The sequence below is a fragment of the Sinocyclocheilus grahami genome, unplaced genomic scaffold (genome assembly GCF_001515645.1).
Source record: "Sinocyclocheilus grahami isolate Dianchi unplaced genomic scaffold, SAMN03320097.WGS_v1.1 scaffold1030.1, whole genome shotgun sequence".
NCBI lineage: Eukaryota > Metazoa > Chordata > Actinopteri > Cypriniformes > Cyprinidae > Sinocyclocheilus > Sinocyclocheilus grahami.
Window position 1 is genome coordinate 126,442 of NW_015506209.1, and position 22,120 is coordinate 148,561.

Genomic DNA, 22,120 nt, shown 5'->3' on the forward strand with positions numbered 1-22,120 from the left:
ACATACATACACATACATTTGTAGAGAATATTATATATTCTAATTCTGTAAAAACAACAAAATCACTCACTTATTTATACATTTTTGTTAATTTATTTGTGTACATTCATTTACTATAAAAATACTGTGATTTGAGTGTTAACACTTAATATAAGTGAAAACCTCTAACATACTGTTTTACCAATATTGTTTTGAGAAATTTGTCTTTATGAATGTTTTAACAAAGATACTCACTTGACAAACTCACCTTTTCTTCGCACAAACGAAACAAAGGCTGCATTCCAATCGGCATGATTAATGCTTTCAGAGGGCACTTCGAAGGGAGAATAATTGCGAGGTCCACGCTGCTTTATAGTTTCAAACTGAATTTGTAATAAAAAAATAAAGGCGAATTAGGTAAGATCTAAGCGCCACAACTTTAACTCTTCCAAATCACTCAAAGTGGATGGTGAATACTTCGAAAGGAATAGGGCATAGGGTCTGAACAGAACACACCCTAGTTGCGGTACAATCAATGTGGTTGACACAGCAAACTAACAACGACCTATGCCTCTAACCACAGGTGAAGAGCTGTCGTTCCAACGACACAAGTTTGCCAATGTTCGTTTGAACTATGGTTTCGGGAAACACCGAATCGTTGAGCTATGTTGGTAACGACGGAACTTGCGACCATAGTTGGCTAACAATGCTTTTGGGAAACGGACCCCAGGTTGGGTAAGGAAATAGGGTGAATGAATGATCCTGCATGCATTCAATTCATGAAAAGTGGCAGTAAATACATTTATAAATTTACGTCTATTTCAAATAAATGCTGTTCTATTTAACTTTTTATTAATCAAAAGGTCCTGAAAAATGTATCACGCTTTCCAATATTAAAATATTAAGCAGCGCAACTGCTGTCAACACTGATAATAGTTATAAATGTTTCTTGAGCAGCAAATCAGCATATTAGACTGATTTCAGAGGGATCATATGACACTGAAGACTGAAGTAAAGGCTGCTGAAAATTCAGGAATAAATTACATTTTAAAATATATTAAAATAGAAATAATTCTTTTAAATTGATATTTCACAATATTACTGTTTTTACTGTATTTTTTCTTAATTAAGCCTTGGTGAGCTCAAGAGACTTTTTTCAAAAACATAAAATTCTTACAGACCCCAGTCTTTTGAAAAGCCACAATCCTGCCACAATTATCAAAATAGATTTGTTTTGAAACAAGAGATCAACTTCTCAATTTCTCCACATTTTTACCTTCAGACAGATGAATGAAAATCAGGGGGACAAATCTAAGAAACACAATATGAAAAGCTACAAGCTTGATGCAGTTGCGCCTGCATGACTGATGAGTATTCTGCCACATCCCATTCTGCCCTCGTCACAACAATTACGATGTCATTTAGCTGCCATAACAGACAACCCACAAGCTGCTCCTCAGCCAGCCCTGCAGAGACAGATAAAACCTGAATAAGTTTGACAGCACTCACCTGCTAAAGGTCAGCATCTCTCGCTTTCCTACTCGCAGTATAATGAGGACAGGATTATGGAAATGAAACAGACACTGATGCAGATACGTGTCTAAACCTGGACCTCATCTATTGTCTCTGCGAGATCCCACGATTGACATGCTGGGTCCCATCACACGAATGCAACCATGGCAAGTACCCAGATCTGTCGAATGTGCTGCGGCATAAATATAACAGAGTATGACACATTTTGTCTGAGATGGCCTGAAGCAGACAGCAGCGAGAGCTTTTGAATAAAGGTAAATAGAGCAAAAACTGGGTTTTAAAAATAAAAAGAACTCTTCACCAAGCCACTAATCGGAAAAGAACAGGAACATTCCAATTACAATAAGACGACCCTATTAAATCTATTAAAACATTAAAGGGACACTGATAAAATGTTTTTATCTGAAAATGTGAGCTTAATTAAAAATTCCCTGTGAATTTTATTCCTTTATCCATGTAGTCCTCCAGGGTTTGCGGCATTTGTTTCAATATGTTTCAAGCAAAAGGATGCAAAAGAAAAAAAACATGATTTTTGAAGCAAACAAGTTCATATGACAGCGAATGAGCGATGTTTTCTTTCAAACAAACTCTGACAAGTACTGCGTCCCCAAATCCTATTAGTTTCTGAACTTAAAATCGTCGCTTTGCATCTCATCAGTTATTCAGAGTGAACATGCCCCATGGGATGAACCTGATTTGTAGCACTTACACATCAAAGACAGTTAATTGACAGAGAACAGAGAATTGGCCTAATATATCTTGAATATGGATTTGATTGAAAGCCCTTTGGTGAAACTGAACCAGAAGGGTCGCTGTAACACATTCAAACTGATTCACATAGATCTGCTTGATGCAACAACCTGACTGAGCTTTTTGGTGACAGCTGGGTGTAAAACTCTCCGAGAGCATCTACTCATCGGACAGTGATTAACCGCTATGGGTGAGGAGCGACTAAGGCCAAAGAGGAGTCATGACCACCCAACATAAGCCTTTAGACCACTTCCATCCCCGATGAGCCTGTGAGCAGATGGGATATTCATCACCACGGTCACATTCAGACCGCTTTCTCCTCTGTGTTGTCTTTCTATTTTCATTCCCTCGTTCTCGCTCTCTCTCCCCCTAACCTTTCCTGCCACAGTCTCTGTGTAAAGAGTTAAAGGGCCTGGGGTAATGTGCTCGTCCACAGCTGCACATTCCACTAAGCTTAGCATGGTAGCAAACAAATTACACATTTGTCTTCATCAGAGTTGGCTCTCAAAACAACATTATACTCAGGTTGGGTCTAGTATTCAATGTGGCACACAACTGGTCTCCTTGTTTTGGACATATGCACTCATCTGTGAGACTCCAGCAGCAATGCCACAGAAGAACCAAATCATTGATGAGTTTTTAAAAAACATTTATTTGTAGTGTGAACTTTTAGAAACCTAAAGAACCTTTTTTCACTATAAAGAACCTTGTGGAATGGAAATGTTTCATGGATGTTAAAGGTTCTTCACAGAACCATCGAAGAATATATAACTTTTTTTTTTAAGTGTAGGACTGGTTTAATTGATCACTTTTAAATATGACATCCTGAACACCACAAGGGGTACAATTACCCAAATTTAAATAAAGAAACTTTATTTCCTAGTTTGATTGTCAAAGTCAAAAGTCTCCATAATATTGTGGGCCATTGATATGACTCAGGACCATCTTTCAAGGTCAGTCAAATGGATTGTTTTCACTGACTTATCACCCAGTAATCATAAATATGATTTTTAAAACTTTCTTCAAAAAGGAACACAATTTTAGGAATAATTTATGTTTGTAGCATTGTGTGGGAAAGTTGTGCTAATGTTTAATATCTATGGTTAGGGATTATAAGAAACCCATTAACATATGAGCATAATAGAGATTCTAGTAATTAATTTGGGTTATTCCAAAGATCAATAAATCAAATACCTGACAATGCTGAAAAATGTGCTAAAACATTTGAGAAAAAGGACTGTTAACCAAAAAATGTCCAAATGAGTCCAATTTTTTTAATTAAACCAAATGCTACATACAAAACCAAAACACAGTCCTGTGGTAAAACATGCTCAGTTTGATTCAATTTTCACTTTATTGTTGAAATTTCTTCCAAAAATTGTCTTGCATCCCATAGCGTTTACTGTCTAACATTAATTCACAATACAATACACACACACACACACACACACACACACACACAAGTTGGAATTGTTTTCTGCTCCATGTTCATTAATTTCTTTCTATGGGATAAAAGAACACCATTGAAGAAGGGAAAAGGAGGGAAAGTGCTGTAATTTTGGCTCCCACAACAAACAATTAGCCCTCCTTTCTTTTTGTAGCATTCAAAAACATTTGAGAGAAAGAGAGGGAAGATGTGAAGGAGAGGTGATGGGTGATGCTCTTTTATAGGTCTTGTCATGTGCATGAAGGCTCAGTGGGCTTTTTGTCCGCCGTGCCTGTGTGAGAGTGTGCTCACCTTAAACAACAGAGAGACTCGGGGGCCTCCGTGGCCTTTCAGGCCCAATAGAAGACGCACCTTAGGGGGCCATTTAAGCCTGAAAAGAGGCCTGACAACCCTGTGCAGCTCTGTGGGGCATCAATAAATGCTGACATATTGACTCTCTGTGCCCAAGCGCCACTGGAAAATTCTACCTGAATATGAATCCATTTAAGGGTAGGGAAAAGGGGGCGGCAGTGCAGAGAGACAGTGAGAGGGACACTCTCATTGTGTGGGAAAGTTGTGCTAATGTTTAATATCTATGGTTAGGGATTATAAGAAACCCATTAACATATGAGCATAATAGAGATTCTAGTAATTAATTTGGGTTATTCCAAAGATCAATAAATCAAATACCTGACAATGCTGAAAAATGTGCTAAAACATTTGAGAAAAAGGACTGTTAACCAAAAAATGTCCAAATGAGTCCAATTTTTTTAATTAAACCAAATGCTACATACAAAACCAAAACACAGTCCTGTGGTAAAACATGCTCATTTTGATTCAATTTTCACTTTATTGTTGAAATTTCTTCCAAAAATGGTCTTGCATCCCATAGCGTTTACTGTCTAACATTAATTCACAATACAATACACACACACACAAGTTGGAATTGTTTTCTGCTCCATGTTCATTAATTTCTTTCTATGGGATAAAAGAACACCATTGAAGAAGGGAAAAGGAGGGAAAGTGCTGTAATTTTGGCTCCCACAACAAACAATTAGCCCTCCTTTCTTTTTGTAGCATTCAAAAACATTTGAGAGAAAGAGAGGGAAGATGTGAAGGAGAGGTGATGGGTGATGCTCTTTTATAGGTCTTGTCATGTGCATGAAGGCTCAGTGGGCTTTTTGTCCGCCGTGCCTGTGTGAGAGTGTGCTCACCTTAAACAACAGAGAGACTCGGGGGCCTCCGTGGCCTTTCAGGCCCAATAGAAGACGCACCTTAGGGGGCCATTTAAGCCTGAAAAGAGGCCTGACAACCCTGTGCAGCTCTGTGGGGCATCAATAAATGCTGACATATTGACTCTCTGTGCCCAAGCGCCACTGGAAAATTCTACCTGAATATGAATCCATTTAAGGGTAGGGAAAAGGGGGCGGCAGTGCAGAGAGACAGCGAGAGGGACACTCTAAGGATGGCTTGTGTCTCTTGGGTTTCAAATGCTCTGGAATGTGGTGACTGAAAAAGTTTTGACAATGAAATTATAACTATTGACAGATGGGCTAAAGAACAGAGAAGACAGAATTGGTTATTGTAATAAGACCTACTTTAGACATCGCGTTAAAGAAATCATGTTTTGCTGAAGTTATCAGATCCACACAGAACATAAATGTGAAGATCACATCTGTTCTGCTGTATTAGCTGAATTTCGCTGCAGTGATATTTAAGAACAACTTCGAAATGGTTCTTAAAATATCTTTAGGCAATTAGGGGGGAAATTCTTTAAAGATATGTGCAGCGCAGTCGATTTGTTGGGAAGTGCTGACTTAACTTGGTCAATGGAAGAGGGAGAGAGCTCTAATTCAGTTTCTTGCTGCGGGAAACTGAAAGGCAGGTGTCCATTTACTTCCTGCCTCATTCTTTCTTTTAATGCCAAGTTTTCATTTCCTGGGATTGAGATCTCGCTAATTGAGGTCAAAAGCAATCAGCACCATGTAACTGAATCAAATATCTAAAAGGTGGGAAAGATGGCAAAATCAGCCATTTAAACTAGCATGCCTATAGCTTATTAAACTATAATGTGTGTCAGAGAGGGAAAAAAGACATGAGCATACTTCATCCCTCAGCACATTTTAGTCTGTATGAAAGATTTTACCTGCCCCACATAATATACATTATAAGGAGAAAATTAATTTACTCATCCATGTGAAAATTAATTTACTCATTCTCATCCCTTTACTCAGTCCTCATGTTGTTTCCAACTGATAAAAAAATGGTGTAGGATGTACGTTGAAACTATACATTTTACAAATAATAGCAAATAAAGGGCAAGTAATACATTGAATTAGACATTTAAAAAAAATTGAAAAATCATTTAGTGGGTATGACTTTATTCTGTGGAATACAAAAGAAGATATTTAGTCCAAACAATGAAAGTCAGTGGGGTACAATATCATTTTTGGTCCATTTTCTTTCAATGTATAAGTAAAACAGCTTAAACGTTCTTCAAAATATCTTCATTTGTGTTGCACAGGGGGAAAAACATGCAGGTTTAAAAAGAGATGAGGGTGAGTAAATAAAATGTTCATTTTTTAAAGTGAAATATCTTTTTAAATGCTCCATATAATAGATATTACAAGCAGCTCTGACACAAAATGCCATCGTTAACATCACTTGTCTACTCATTGTGTCAAAAGAAGAAACACTGGCCTCAGATAAACGTTTTCTTGCATTACTGCAATAAAGTAAATTCGCAGAAAACTTTATGCTTCTCCATGTGAGGCCTTCCCTGTAAATACTGAGGGTAAAACTGCAGCTGAACTTAATTCCATCCTCACAAAGATGTTTGTGTTATCATGGCTTTATGTCTTAGCAAACTACCATTTATTAAATGCAAAGCCTTTATCCGCTTTTCCCACAGCGGTGGCGTGTGTCTCTTCTCGAGATAAAACAGTTGCGTAAACAAAAAAATGCTAAATGTCAATTTTACCACTGACTTAGCTTATGGGAAATAAATCTTAATATATCAATGTGAGCTTTAAGTGGACAGCCTAGGGCTTAAATACAAATGCCAAAAGTGAAAATAAATAATAATAAAAAAGGCATAATCTTATTTCCAAAAGAAAAGCAGACAAATAATCACAGATGTAGAAAACGTGATATGAAATGCATCCATATACAGTAGTGCTTCTTAAAGAAGAGGTAAGCTTTTCTTTGAGCGCACTGTCAAAACGCTGACCCTTTAATATAAACGAGGTGCTCTGATGTCTTTACGTGCCAACACGGTAAACACAATTTAATGGAAGCCGTAATAACTCAACATTGCAACCAGAACAGTTGTTTTTAAATGGCAAATCTCATAAAAGATGCAAAAAACTGAGCAGCACTTGCTTTTGTATACTGCAGGGTGAGAGAGAAAAAAGTCAATGTGGAAAGAGTAGCCTGAAGAGAAACTGACAATGGCTGCATAAATAAGCCCATTAGTTAAAATGTACGACAAGTGCCCTGTTTGAAGCCTGCGTGGTGAGAGGGGAGCGGGATAGACTCCCTCACAGCTGCCTGGCCCCTCTGCAGCTCTCACACTGCCCGGCACATTCACCGTTTAAGTTGGTGGAAAAAATCTGAGCAAATTTCTGATTGTCCTATGTTGAACGTTTGCTAGTCTTTGCTTGTTTCTTTCATTTGAACACCATGGGGCAATTAAAGCATACATATATAAATGGTCATTTTGCCATTAATTCCGTGTGCTTTATTTCGTAGTATGTCCTATATCCATACTGTGTTATGAAATATGTTTATTTAGTCGCTGGTAGTAAAAAATGAGTAGTTCTATTTTTATTCGACACATTCTTGATATTATTTTATATATAGCCTATTGCTATAAAACATAAGGTTATTAGTTTAGTTTATTTCATTTATTTGTACAGGGACAACGCACAAAAACAGTGTTGTGCCAGAGTTAGCTATAAAGCTCATTTGCATCTGCAGTCCCTGCATGGCAGGATGTTGTTACAAAATTACAATATTATTATGCCACATACACGTTGCTTCCGAAATTAGAAAATGGTTCGCAACCAAAACGTTTTGCCGATTTGGTATTTTTAGCGTCTCATTGAGGTCACCAAGAGTTTCGTGCTCTTCCAATTATATAGGGCAACGTACAGCACTAAAGCGATGGCGAGTCCAGGGCATCAAAAACACTTTTGTGACATTACATAGGAAGCCCGGAGGCCAGTACTTTTATTGGTGTCAGCAGGAGTTTTCCCTAGTCGTTTGTTCGTTTTGTTCTTCTGGTCCAACAGGATGCACCCCACTCTACTGCACAGTGCAAATCTCGGTGAATGACATGGATTTTTGACCAACTAATTGTTTGATTTCCCAAAACATCCCGTATGTTAAATGTACGTATTGTCAGGGCTTAACTGAAAACTTGGTTTCATTTTATTTCTGGCGACAACGAAGGTGAGTGAGAAGGAGTTATGTGCTTCCTTTTTATGCGAAGGAAAAACATCCACATGTCTTTTGCAGTGGATTTATGAATGTCAGCAAATGAAATGGGAGATTGTCCCTTTAACCAAAAAAAGTAATATGCGCATAGTAATATGTGCACTGAGATAGTCCTTGTCCCACATGGCAATAAATACTTTAATTAATAGACAGGCCGTCTTGAAAGCAGCACTGGCAGCCTGTAATATGATGAACACCCATTGTCTTGGTGTCACCACAAATGTTTCCGATAAGAAAAAGCACCCAAGGTTCAAAGACTAAGCCTCTCAATTTCCTCCAGACGCCTCTACTTTTCTGCACCTACTTTCTATTTTTTTCTTCCTCTTTCCCTTAAACATCTGAAACACACAAAATCCTCATTGCATCTATAGGATCCGCCCCAGGTTAACAGGTCAGAAAAACTGTTGAAAATAATTGCATATTAATATTCTGTTCAAGGGGGCTTACGTAATCTTTCTACATTTTAAAAATGATTTACGTCAAATTTCATTCGTACAGACTGACTCTGATGACACGCTATTTAGACACATTTAGTCGAATATTTACTGCTATTTTTGTTGTATCCGATCAAATATTATTTAGATATATATTAGCAATCCACATACAACGACACATACAAATATTCTGTAAAAACGACCCCAAAACGAATTCAAAGAGAGCAGTGTAAGAATTTAGAAAAGAAAAGCTGTCAAAAGATGTAAGGAATAACAGAAGGGCACTACTGAATTCGACGTTTTCCGACATTCGATTCGTTCCACGAATTAGGAACCTGGATTTGGCGCAGGCCTAGTTTTTGTATGAACTTCATCCTGGGTGAACGTTTGGAAAATAATTTCCTCAGCAAAGTGCAGGACTGACGTTAACCAGCATGTAATTCAGTTACACTGCAAATGTTTTACAAAGCAACGCCGTTGACACTAAACAGGCGCTCTGGTCTCATGATCTCTGGATTAGCATATTTCACAGCATAGTCTAATCATTAGAAGATGATCTAGCAAAGACATTGGTTATACAAAAGCCAGACTTGTTCTATTAATTTGCACCATTGTCACTTGTCCATCATTACTGCCCAACAATAGTTTTATCATATTATGCGCATTCTATTTACAGCCAGCACTACGACTAATAAAACCAAGGAACTTTACTCAGAGCAGTGCCCACGTTACAGCATATTTTTATTAATAGCCTACAGTGAAAAGAACAATGAATAATTAAGCTCCATAATATACTTGCACATTAACTATAGTTACTTTGTATGAATGAGTAGGCTAATTCTGTGAATAGTTAGCTAAATAATAAAATTATAATAATAAAAATAATCAAATAATCAAATTTGACCTTAAGTGATAATAATAATAATAATAATACAATTTTACAAAAATGCTCCCTCTCCCAAAATTCCAATAAAATGTGTTGGGTAGAAGCGTATAGGGAAAGGGAGGTTAATCCGAGTTTAATGTATTGATGCCGAGCGCAGGACCGCGGCTGTGATGATTGTGTTATCTCTTCCCAACATTTGGGTCTCCCTCAATTTCAGCCCAGCCAAATAGCTGCGAGAAAGTGCAGATGGAGTGACTCTCGATGCCTGAGGAAAAATATTAATAGCTAAATAACTTCCCCATACTTTCACTAAATCTCTCTCTCTCTCTCCATTCCAGATGGATTTGTTTGAAGTGGTCTCCCGACTCATCCTATGGTCTCTTTTCTTCAAACGAGGCTTATTTCGAAGTCTCAAATATACAGTATAACTTTCGTTTCTCTACAAATATCTGGGAACTATACCGGTGTGCACTTTTCAGTCTCTCGATGTAATTGGCCTTTTGACGCATTCTTAAAATGAATGCTCCGCCAAATGCACATATATGAAAATTATATTTCACTTCATTCGATTTCTGAGTTTCTTCTGTAATTATTATAACTATTGTTTAAATGTGTTCGATTTCTCCAGCCAAACAATTCATTTTCAGCGTGGTCACTGAACGAGTTAACTGGATTTGCGTAGTGCCACCCCAAGGTCGTGTTGAAAGAGTCATCTTTTAGTAGCCTAATTAACCGAGATCAGGGAAGAAATGCAGGTAATCCACTGATTTGTTTAAACTATCTTTTTGCGTTGTTCTGTGGGATAAGTCTCTGAAAGCCAACTGGTTTAATCAACTGAACCTAAATGGGGAATCTGTCGATCCCCATTAATTGGCTGACAAATTTTTCTCTGGGTCAAATGACATTTTATTGGTCGAGTAAAGTCCATGTGGTGCACGCGCCTTTCATGCTCTGTGCCTTAAAGAGGGCAGTGAACGTCAGGACACGTTAAAATAGGAACACAACAAAAGGGGCAAAATTCAATAAATACAAAATGACAGGTATCCTTTAGGGATAGCTTATTTCAGAAGTCACTAAATAACCAAACTTTATTCTTTATTATGAATTATATAATTAATTTTTGGTTATAAAGCCAGGAGTCATTTTTCTTTGTTCAACAATTTCACACCTATAATAATACAAAACTGCTCAATTTGTCCACAAATGGCGTGCTTGGGGTCTCATTCTTATGCAATGTGTTTGTGCGTCAAATCAACTAAAATAGACCAAAATACAATAAAACAATATTATCAAATAAATATACGAACAAGTGTGAGAAAAAATGTAAAATCTCATGAAGTTGTGCCGAAGGCTAGCCAGTGAGGGCCGTTTAAAGATGAAAGCGAAGAGAAAGAAAAGGCTCAATTTAATCTGCTTTAAAACCTTTCAAAATAACGTTGTGCTTGGAACTCAGCGAGTGAGAGCTGATTGGGGATAAATAAGTTTCTAATGCCTGTGAGCTATTACACCCATCTCCAACACAGCCGCTTGTTCAAAAGACACGTTTTCATTACGAACTCTAATAAGTCTTAACATTATTAAATGCCAGTTGGATGATCAAGTGAAACAAGCCCCGAGAAAAATATTTTTAAGTCTGGAAAAAGATTGCATTTTAGCCCCATCTCGTTTGCGTGACACCGTATAGCTCAACTGTGAAAAGACATTTCACAAAATGTAAGACAAATGTGGAGTGAATTTGGAGATGTAAATAAACATTACTGATATTTACACAAATTATTCATGAATCTTAGCAGATATGCATGCATTCATCAGATGGAAATATTCATATTCTTAATGCACAGCGTTTAGGGCAATGGCAGGAATTTCTAATCATGGATTGCCAATTTGTATATCCGTAATGCAATAGCAGTGGCTCATGCTGGCCTGTGAATCAGTCCACGGAGGTTGTATGAGGGTTTTGAGTTTCGCGCGCAAGCACACACAAACACAAACATGTGTTCTAAAACAACACACATTTTAGATCAATCGTGCAAAAGACGCTTTAAATAATGCAGAAAAGTACGCATGATCCGCATCCTTTTCATGAACAAAGAAAAGCCCTTTGCAATATTTCAAAACTGAACAAATATGATGTGCTGTTCCATTTATTATTACATAGCTAATAAAAAAATAAAAGCCGACGAATTTCTTACAAATAACCAATGTTGAAATAACATACGTGTAAAAGACGAACAGGGCACCTCCTCCATCTAAACCACCTCTCTAAACGTCAGCTAAGAAACACAATAGTGATTCCAAAAAGAGCAGTGGGCATTTCCAAACAAGAATAAAACATTTTGCACCCTCCAAATCTCATTCTATTCCAACAGACGATTCCATAATATTACAAAACTGTCTACCAGCAGGGTGTATTGAATAATTCATCTCTCTATAGTTCCCCTCTTGGCCTTTTGTTAAAAGTTTTCCCCCCTTTACGGATTTTTGAATGTGAAAGGAAGGGTTCATTCCTTCTTTCGAAGCCTTGCTTTTAGGCTTTGCTTTGTAGCATAGATTCCTCGCTCCAAAAGAGCTTCAGTGAAGCAGAGATCTCTGGACTGAAGTTCATCTTCAAGTGTAAAAAAAAGAAAAAAGACTTGTCACAAAACAGACAATGTTTTGTGTTACTTCAAAAAGACAATCGTATTGTTTGCTTAGTTGAAGTAATTTTTCTCCCGAAAAATTAACATATTCTGGGCACGACTTATTAAATTTAGCTAAAATAGACGATTAAAATCGTATAAAAATGAATGTAAAAAATGAAACAACCTAAAATAATTGATATTATTACAGCGTTGTTACTTGTTACCGGTTGCCAGAAAGGTCTGTTAACGTGCGAATAAGCGTGCCGAATTATCGCGAGAACCAGCGGGCAATGTTGAACTTATGGGCTGTAATTGATATTGATTGCCACATCGGTCATCTGTCAGTTACCGTTTTCAAGGGACCGTTTACTCAGCGTCAAATGAGTCTGTTGTACAAATGGATCAAGGCCTAAATACCATCCGTCAGAGCCAGTATAAATACACTAAATCAAATGACTAAATGACAGTTCAACAAGCAGAGAAATCGCAAGGACGCCGAGCACCGACACAAAAAGCATACACCGATTTAATGTGCAGAGACCCCCAATAAACTCAAGGGCCAAGTTTATTTTGACAAGAAGTCGGGTGTTTTTCTGCATAAGATTAAAAGAAAATTCAAGGTAATTACCTTTGTCTCCCAGTATGCCGTCAATACTGTGCTTAGTTTTTTTCTCCCCACTGTCATCCTTTTTGTCACAGTCGTCCTCATCGTCTTTTTTGCCAAATCGCGCACGAAGAACCCGACTGATAGAACTTACTGATGGGATAATTAAAAAATAAATAAATAAAAGGACACAGTGAACAAAATAAATATATTTGAGTAATAATAATAATAATAATAATAATTATTATTATTATTATTATAGGTCAATAGGCTAATGATAATAAAGTGGGCTAAATAAATTATATCCGTAATTGATCATTAATATATAGGTTAGTTATTATAAAATAAAAATAGTCATAATAAACTAATCAATACTTTTATTTTCAATTCAGTTTGTTCAAGAATATATACTAAATGATTGTGATAAAAATGACTCTGGAATTATGAGATAGGTGATGTGGACATGATATAAAAAGGGGGCTGCTTACCAGATGAGGCCTCACCTGAGGGAACTGTACTTCTGTCACACACACCGTCCTTCAGCAGTTTATCCCGAATCTCCCAACTGAACATGCCGGGATTATCGCGCTTGTATTCTTCGATTCGTTTTTCCACGTCAGGTGTTGCCCCCTGCTTTTGTGTTTGATTGAAAAGGCGAGAAAAGGCGAAAATACGAAGAGAAAGAAAAACGTAGAAAGTATGGGTGAAAAGAAAAAAGACAGGAGAACAAATTTTAGTACATAATTGTACATATCCTTTTAACACGTACCAACTTTTCGTAAACGATTTAAAATGAAATATCTCATTAGCTTTGCAAATAAAAATAATAGCTACAAAAGCCCATCTTGCATAATGATAATAACAGAAATAAAAATAATAATAATAGGCTATAGGCCTGCTTACTCTGGGTTTGCTTCCTCCTATTGCTCCAGGACGGATCGAGCCAGTTTCTTGATACCGGCAGAGGATTTTGGACACACAGCCGTGGGAAACGCGAAGTTGTCTGGAGATCACGCAGGGACGGATGCCGTGGTGAGCCATTTCAACTATTTTGTGGCGTATATGATTTGGCAAAGGCCTGCCATTGATAAAAACTCCGCCAAGCTGATTAACTCGACCTTGACCCAGAGGAGTTGAAACTGCAGTAAAGAAATGGGAATTAAATCTAACTTTGGCTAGCTTTCACTCAAAATTCAGACTTCTAGTTTACCCTCTTAAATAGCCTAGGCTACGTATTTTTCCCCCTCAAACGTAGGATTAAAAACAATAACGATAATAATTTTATCTTTGATAGGCTATACGAATACCAAAAAACACCAGAAGCACTTTGAAATATAGAGCTATAATACAGTGATAAATAATTGTCTTTATTGTTCTAAATAAAATAAAAAAATGTCCAAATTAAATTTTTGGCAAATTGAGATGTGTTAAGAATTGTGTTTCCTCACAATTAATGAAAGAAAATTTAGCAGAGAATTTTGCTTAATGTAATTTAACAGATTGCTCTTGAGTGGTCCTCTCGGCCTGGGTGTGGTATGCTCCATTATTTTTTTTACACTCGTTGTTGTTCAAATATTTGTCTTTAGTGCATTTTGGATTGCGACACTAGATCACTTCAACAAATCTTAAAATGATGGACAGGCTTTGTAATTGGACGTTTTTATTTGAACCACTAATAAGAACATTGCCAGCAACAAAATGGCCCTGGAAAAGTTTTTTTTTTTTTTTTAAATTCTGGTGCATTTAATTTGCACATGTGTTCTGTTCCTCAAAATGCGGCAAAGCCGATAACCATCTCTAATATATATATATATATATATAGATATAGATATAGATATATGTATATATATCCTATATTAAACTCGAAGCGAAAAAGCCAATCGGACATTTGCGTAGGCTACAGCATATTCAGTCGAGAACTTGGTGTACTCACAAGTGAAACATACACTTCAAACTCTTTAAAAACCTTTTTGGCTATAGGAAATCTGTAGGCCTGGTAATATTTACAACAATTATTTACAGCAAAACAAAGTACCCCAACATCTGTCCAACCAACCTTCCAAGGGGAATCCAGTGCGGGGATAGTTCTGTCCCGGAGCCGGTCGCATCATTCGCGGTACTGCTCCCGGTAGAGATGACATTCTACTTGTAATAAATGACGAGGCACAATAAGGCTGATGTTTAAACTGCGAAAGCAAGTCCAGACTTGTTGATGAAGCTTTCCTTAATGGCTAAAATTCACTTAAGTCCTCTTTTCAAAAAAGGGGAAAATAAAAAATTGTTATCCAGCCACACTATCGCGGGGATCGATAACCATCTCTAATATATATATATATATATATATATATATATAGATATATGTATATATATCCTATATTAAACTCGAAGCGAAAAAGCCAATCGGACATTTGGGTAGGCTACAGCATATTCAGTCGAGAACTTGGTGTACTCACAAGTGAAACATACACTTCAAACTCTTTAAAAACCTTTTTGGCTATAGGAAATCTGTAGGCCTGGTAATATTTACAACAATTATTTACAGCAAAACAAAGTACCCCAACATCTGTCCAACCAACCTTCCAAGGGGAATCCAGTGCGGGGATAGTTCTGTCCCGGAGCCGGTCGCATCATTCGCGGTACTGCTCCCGGTAGAGATGACATTCTACTTGTAATAAATGACGAGGCACAATAAGGCTGATGTTTAAACTGCGAAAGCAAGTCCAGACTTGTTGATGAAGCTTTCCTTAATGGCTAAAATTCACTTAAGTCCTCTTTTCAAAAAAGGGGAAAATAAAAAATTGTTATCCAGCCACACTATCGCGGGGATGTGAAACCTCCAAAAAATCAAACAAAGATAAACACAGTTGTTTTGTGCGGAGGGGGTCATGAGCAAAATAACTCCCGCAAGAACAAGATGAAGCGCGCGCCAGGGAGGGGGTACTCCAAAAGCTCTCGAGTGAACAAAGGTTACTTAATTCTTTTGCAGTGTTTTCTTAAAAGGTCTGATAGTTTTGGATGACAAAGTCTGCTTAGGGGTTGGGAGTAGTTGAAGTGGATAACTTTAGCGCGCGGTGTAGGAGGGGTGTTGCGCGCGCCGATAGGCTCTTGCGGTCTTCTTTTATTCATGTGGGCATGGAGGGGAACAAGCAAGCTTTTTTCGACCAATCACAAAAAGCAGAGGGTAAGACAAACACGCACGCACACGCGGAGTGCCTAGCTTTTCATTCACTTCATCAGATTGCCTTTGAGCAGAAAACAGTGCAAACACTTGATCGATCGACTGCCGTTTGTTAACAATGCCTAAAAGTCATGAGCTAATAAAACAGCAGTTGTTTATATAAAATTATACTTGAGTTTTTCATATGAAATAAATTACCTAGATAAGTGTGTTTTGTTCATTAATGTACTCTCAAATGTTGATAGACTTCTTGGCCTATATTGTACAGACAATACTGTGCAACTCAAATAGATGTTTTCCATTGTAGGAACGAAAACACAAGCTTGGCTTACCCAGTCCGTCAATTAAAACAAATCTTGTGCTAATTAATTTGTTCTGTAATACCATAACATACAACTTTTAATTGAAGTACAGATAAGCTAATAATGTTCCCTGTAGGACTTTTTAAATTGACGGAGCACTTCAATGTCGGTTTAATCTTCTTAATTCAACACCACTCTTAAACATCTCTCCACAACAACCAAAGGCGAACAACAACAACAACAAACTGATTACAGTCAAAACTACAAAAATCAATAAGCAGAACCTGTACACACCAGCACCAAACGAAAAGGCAAAAGTGTCTTTTAAAAACCATTAACAAACATTAACAAAAAATAAGGGGGGACACTATATTAAAATAATTATGAGCCTCATAAATGATATAACAACCAACAAATGACCAGTCTTCAGTCTTCATTTTTAAAATGTGAGGCTGATGAATGGCAAATACGTCTAACAATAATAATTGATAGATAATGTTATTGTGTTTAATATAATTTACATTCAAAAAGCAATAAACGTTTCATAACATTTATACATTAGGTTATTTATAATTCTATAAATGTGATATTATATTGGAAAGTTATTAAAGTGTCACCTGTAATAGTTCTAACGTTCTTGCATCAGATAATGATTCATTATAACACGTTCATCCATATGAACATACACTGACAGTCCAAATCACACTCTACTAACATATATCTACGAGTCAGGATGAAACTCATTCAATTATAACTTGTACAGTCCCATGATTAACCACTGCCAAACCTACGATTAGCAGTGATTGTTTAGGTATCCTGTGTGGAAAGGGATGCATCAAACACTGGAATTCAACTTTAAAAACAGACAGCCAGTGATGACTTGAAAGCAGCGTTTTGTTGTTAACAATGGCATCGTTAATTTGTGTGCATTGCTGGTTAATATATACTTCCACATGACTGATGCCACATCCCAAGGGACCGGTAGCTTGAATGCCTTTGAGGTCTCTTGCAGGCGTCGGAGTAAAGCAAGACAGAACTCTTTGCATGTTGGCACGATTTATTTGGGCAAAGACTTCAACGAATATGTCCATAAAGACGTATAGAAATTAGATGAAGCTAAGGTAAATTCTAGTTCTTTAATTGTGCTCAAGCTTTTTAAATGTATACTTTCGCAACCCAATTTTCTGGAAGATAATCGTTACTTTTCAAAGATTTAGCTTTAATGAGTCCATTCACTTTCACATTGCACATGCAATGTTTTTCAAATATATTTTGTTCAGCAAGTAATCAGTTTAGTAAATTATTAAGTATACTGCATGAAAGCAATACAAGACAATAGCATAAGTTTTTTTTTAATTGGGTTGCATGTGCTTGCATTAGCCTATTATAAAACACACACACACGCCTCTGAAACTTGAAGAAAAAACTTGTACTTATTTCTCTTCAATAATACAAAGAAATCCACACGACATGCATGTAAATGTATGTTGATTCACGTGTGCTCACTGTTGGTCTAATGTGAAAACCATGCTGCATATACAGTATGCATACTGCATACTCATTACTGCATTACTCGTACTCATTACTCATATTGCATATTCTTTATCTACGAATGACAAATTATAGGACTTGCCACTAGATGGCGATAAAGAACCAAAAACGCAATTCTTGAGGATTCAGATTTCACTCCAGGATTTCACTCCATAATACACAGTCAAGCAAAAAAAAACGTTGGCTTTTTACACATATACCGGCTGAGATTGCATGACTGAATATTGTTCTGCAATCATAGTTAACTATTAATTATACAGTAAAAGCTTTTAGACACACAATCACAAACAACATTTATATATAAATCACAAGTGTTGTAGCCCATTGCTGTCCTGTGGACACTAAAAAAGAAGAGTAAGAGAAGTGAAAGCGCAGAGCTGCATATCTGAAGCATGAATGCAAGAGAAGGAGAGCAAGCAAAGAGAGTGAGGCAGAGGGAAAGAGAGCAGGTGCATCAGATCACACAAAGCCCAGCAGACTAAGGTTGAGTTCCATATGACACTGTTAGCATTGGGGCAGAATAACATTCCAGCTGGAAGCGTTTAAGGCTGTTAAATCACTGGCTTGGTAATGACATTTTGTCCCCATACATCACTGAAAGCAAGGGAAGGAATGTCTGTGAGGTAGTCCTGTCTTTCTCACAAGCATTCCTACCCATTTCCACAGCACAGTAGCTTAGTCGAATTGAAGTGCTGATTGTCTGAGATATTTCAAAATAACTAGCAAAACAGGTGAGGTCTGTTTTCTAGCCTTTAGAGATATTAACTAATTTAAAATCATAATTAGGTAAAGAAATATATACTTTTTTACTTATTTTATAATACTATTTAATGTTTTTGTTGTTATTTTGGAAACCACAATAAATATTAACCAGCACAACTGTTTTCAACAAAATGTTTCTTGAGCATCAAATCAGCATATTAGAATGATTTCTGAAAGATCATGTGACACTGAAGACTGGAATAGTGATGCTGAAAATTCAGCTTTGCATTACATTAATAAATTACATTATAAAATATATTAAAATAGAAAACATTTAAAGTTATTTAAAATTGTAATAAGATTTTGCTATATATTTTGTATGATTTTTTTTTTTTTTTTGACCAAATAAATGAAACCTTGGTTAGCATATGAGAGTTTTCTTTCAAAACCATCTTACAGATCTCCAAACCTTTGAATGGTAGTTAAGTCAAAACCTAGTTCAGGCAAAAACACAAGAAAATAAAAGGCTTTGAAATAAATAGGAGGAATATTCTGTCACTAGCATACGGTTAATAAATGACTGTAAATTACTGTTGAACTGAGGTATCGCTGAAGTGGAAGGAGCTGACAAAGTGGCCCTGGTCTCCAATCACAAAATTAACAATTAAGAATGCAACTATTTTTGATTTATACATTTAATTTAATAAAATATTAATTCAAAATGTAAATGTTACACTCTTTATTTAATGCAGCAGTGTTATTCCCTTGCAGTTAGAGTTGAAAACTCTCATCTCACAATAAAATAATGGAATTTAAAGTTCTGTCCAACGACAGATATATTATTCTCTCTCCTCCCATCTTTTATTCAGACATAAAATGCACCATGAATGCTCTCGGGATGCCTCCATATGCCAAGCATGTGATCTCGTCAAGGAGCACCAAACCACTGCACTATGAACTCTTGTGTCTCATCCTCTCACACGATACCTCCCCTCTGACGAACTCTTTCATGTGATGGTGAGTGCTGTGAAGGCTGATGGGGGGACATGAGTGAGCGTCAATAGGTCGTGACCAGGAAGGTCATGCTGCATGTGGTGTTTCTTTCTCTCTTAAACCTGAATACACTGAGACTATTAATTTACTACATACAAACCAGGGGTCATGGGCAGACATTTCTATAACTGAGCTAATCTGGGATATAAGTGTTACACATAACTTGGTAAATATTATCATGGATTGACCCTAGATGAACAAACTAAGAAATGAGAATCAGAAATAAGTAATATGTGACCCTGGACCACAAAACCAGTCATAAGGCTCAATTTTACGAAATTGAGATTTATACATCATATGAAAGCTGAATTAATAAGCTTTCCATTGATGTATGGTTTGTTAGGATAGGACAATATTTGTAATCTGAGGGTGCAAAAAAATCTAAATATTGAGAAAATCGCCTTTAAAGTTGTCCAAATGAAGTTCTTAGCAATGCATATTACAAATAAAAAATTAAGTTTAAATATATTTACAGTAAGAAATTTACAAAATATCTTCATGGAACATGATCTTTACTTAATATCCTAATGATTTTTGTCATAAAAGAAAAATCAATAATTTTGACCCATACAATGTATTTTTGGCTATTGCTACAAATATACCCGTGTGACAGACTGGTTTTGTGGTCCAGGGTTACATATGGGGGCATTTGACACATTTTTGATAAACTCTCGATTCTGCAAGCCATATCATTAAATATACAATTATGACAAGTAACAGACTAGTTATTTGGGTCAAGGACAAATTTGATTGTCCATGGACGGGGGAAAAAAGTAAAACCCATGCACTGTTATGGCCAATACCACAAGTGTTTTTGGGTCAATGACCAGTGTAGGGAAGGTTACTTTGGAAATGTAATAGGTTACAGAGTACAAGTTACCCTATTTTAAAAGTAGTGTAACTCTTTCAGTTACTTTATTAATGTAACTGATTACATTTGATTACTTTTTTATTACTTTTCTAAATTTCTAATGAATGTTTTTAATCATCATTTTGAAACTTTAAAAGCAGGCAGGGTTAACAGAGTTACAGTAGCACTCAGCACTGATTACTGTCAGACTTTCAAAATCCTTTGTCACTTGAATGAAGATTATAATAATTTAATTCTACAGCACAGACACCATGAAATCAGACTTTAGCAACTCTTTTTACTTTGAGGTTAAACACAGATTAAACCATAAGATATAGTTTAATAGTTATGATACTGTTTTTGAAATCAAATCCTTGAATAGCTATGACAGGAAACACTGGCATCTCGCAATGCCATGGGGGGGAAAAAACTGTTAATCTTAAAAAAACAAAACATATACATAAACCTAAACAGGAAATAAAACAGTTATTCAATAAGTATGTGTCCGATTCTGTGTCCTAAACTCCAACATGTTCTCACTCCCAACTCGTTACATATTGACGCTTGGTCAGGACCCGCTGTTGGACACACAGCGTACCCCTTTAGCGTCATTTGTCGACGTGCAGGGTCCTCCATTGCTTTAAATAAGAAACCCATGGCGTCAATATGCCGACATGAAAAAGAGAATGTGTTGTAAACTCCTGAAACATTGGTGTCTCATAAAGCAGTCAATGCAATTTGGGAAAGAAATCAATCATATCTGTATGTTGTGTGAAAATATTCAAATGTAACACCTTTGTAATTGTTAACATTTTCATAAGTAACGGTAATTTAATTACATTATTTTGTCTCAGTAACTGTAACCGTTTACAGTTATATTTTTTGTCATTAAATTACGCAATTCCATTACATGTAACTAGTTACTCCCCAAAACTGTAAATGACACATAATCTACAATTTAAAAAAAAATCAAGTAATCAATCAACAATTACCCTCACACACCTGCAGGTATAGTTGCTTAGGACAAACAACCAAAAACAAGTCAAAAATGAATGAATCCTGACTATTGACTATTTTGTGTGTGGGATTCATTCGTTTTAGTTTTGATACCATCCAAGGTACCAAGGTTTTAAAATGTTATGTGGTCTAAACATCAGTTAAAAACATAACATTTTCCTCACAACTTTAATATATGTTATAGTGTACACATCTTAATCTTTTTAAAACATTTTTTTTCCATGTAAAAAGGCTCTTTGCAAATGTAAATATTTCATAAATGTCATCATTTGGGTCATACCGCATGACATTTTACCACCTGAACTAGTTTTAATAAAAAGGTTAAATTATCTGATATGTTCAGAGACTTCTTTCAGAAATTAAACACATGCTCATCAAAGAAAAGGTGTTAAGTATCATTGTAAGAGAGTCATTTTTAATAAATTAACAGGTAGGAAAAACAAGCATCCCATGATTGACCCAAATCAGCTCAATGAAATACTCCGAAAAATGTTATGATACAGTATCATCTTCTGTGTCTAGTGGTATGATGAGGGTAATGTAGGGCTGAATGGGAGGTTACCTCCTCTAACAAGACATGTCTCAAGGTTTATCAGCATGTGATAGACTGGCTGTTTTTTTTGCCATAATCAGTTTGTCTGGACCTTCCCAGAAAATGTCAGAGAAGAAAGAGGTCTGTTTCATGTTGATGAAAGTAACATCCCCGATTTTACATGCTGCCCCAATTGGTTTCACTA

At 36.4% G+C, this 22,120-nt stretch overlaps 1 protein-coding gene across 2 annotated transcripts in view; it reads right to left on the minus strand.

Moving 5' to 3' along the window:
- The window catches only part of LOC107565832 (paired box protein Pax-7-like), a 73,124-nt gene extending 58,110 nt beyond the window's left edge, over window positions 1-15,014 (minus strand). Inside the window, exons 1-4 of one of the 2 annotated variants that reach the window (XM_016251112.1) lie at window positions 14,787-15,014; window positions 13,634-13,869; window positions 13,234-13,363; window positions 12,755-12,883 (exon numbers count right to left, since the gene is read on the minus strand). In XM_016251112.1, coding sequence (XP_016106598.1) covers window positions 12,755-12,883; window positions 13,234-13,363; window positions 13,634-13,869; window positions 14,787-14,871 — 580 coding nt within the window. In that variant the 5' untranslated portion in view covers window positions 14,872-15,014. Of the gene's footprint in view, window positions 1-12,754; window positions 12,884-13,218; window positions 13,364-13,633; window positions 13,870-14,786 lie in introns of both variants that reach the window. The other variant, XM_016251111.1, reaches the window with a different exon arrangement.
- Between the last annotated feature and the right edge of the window lie 7,106 nt (window positions 15,015-22,120).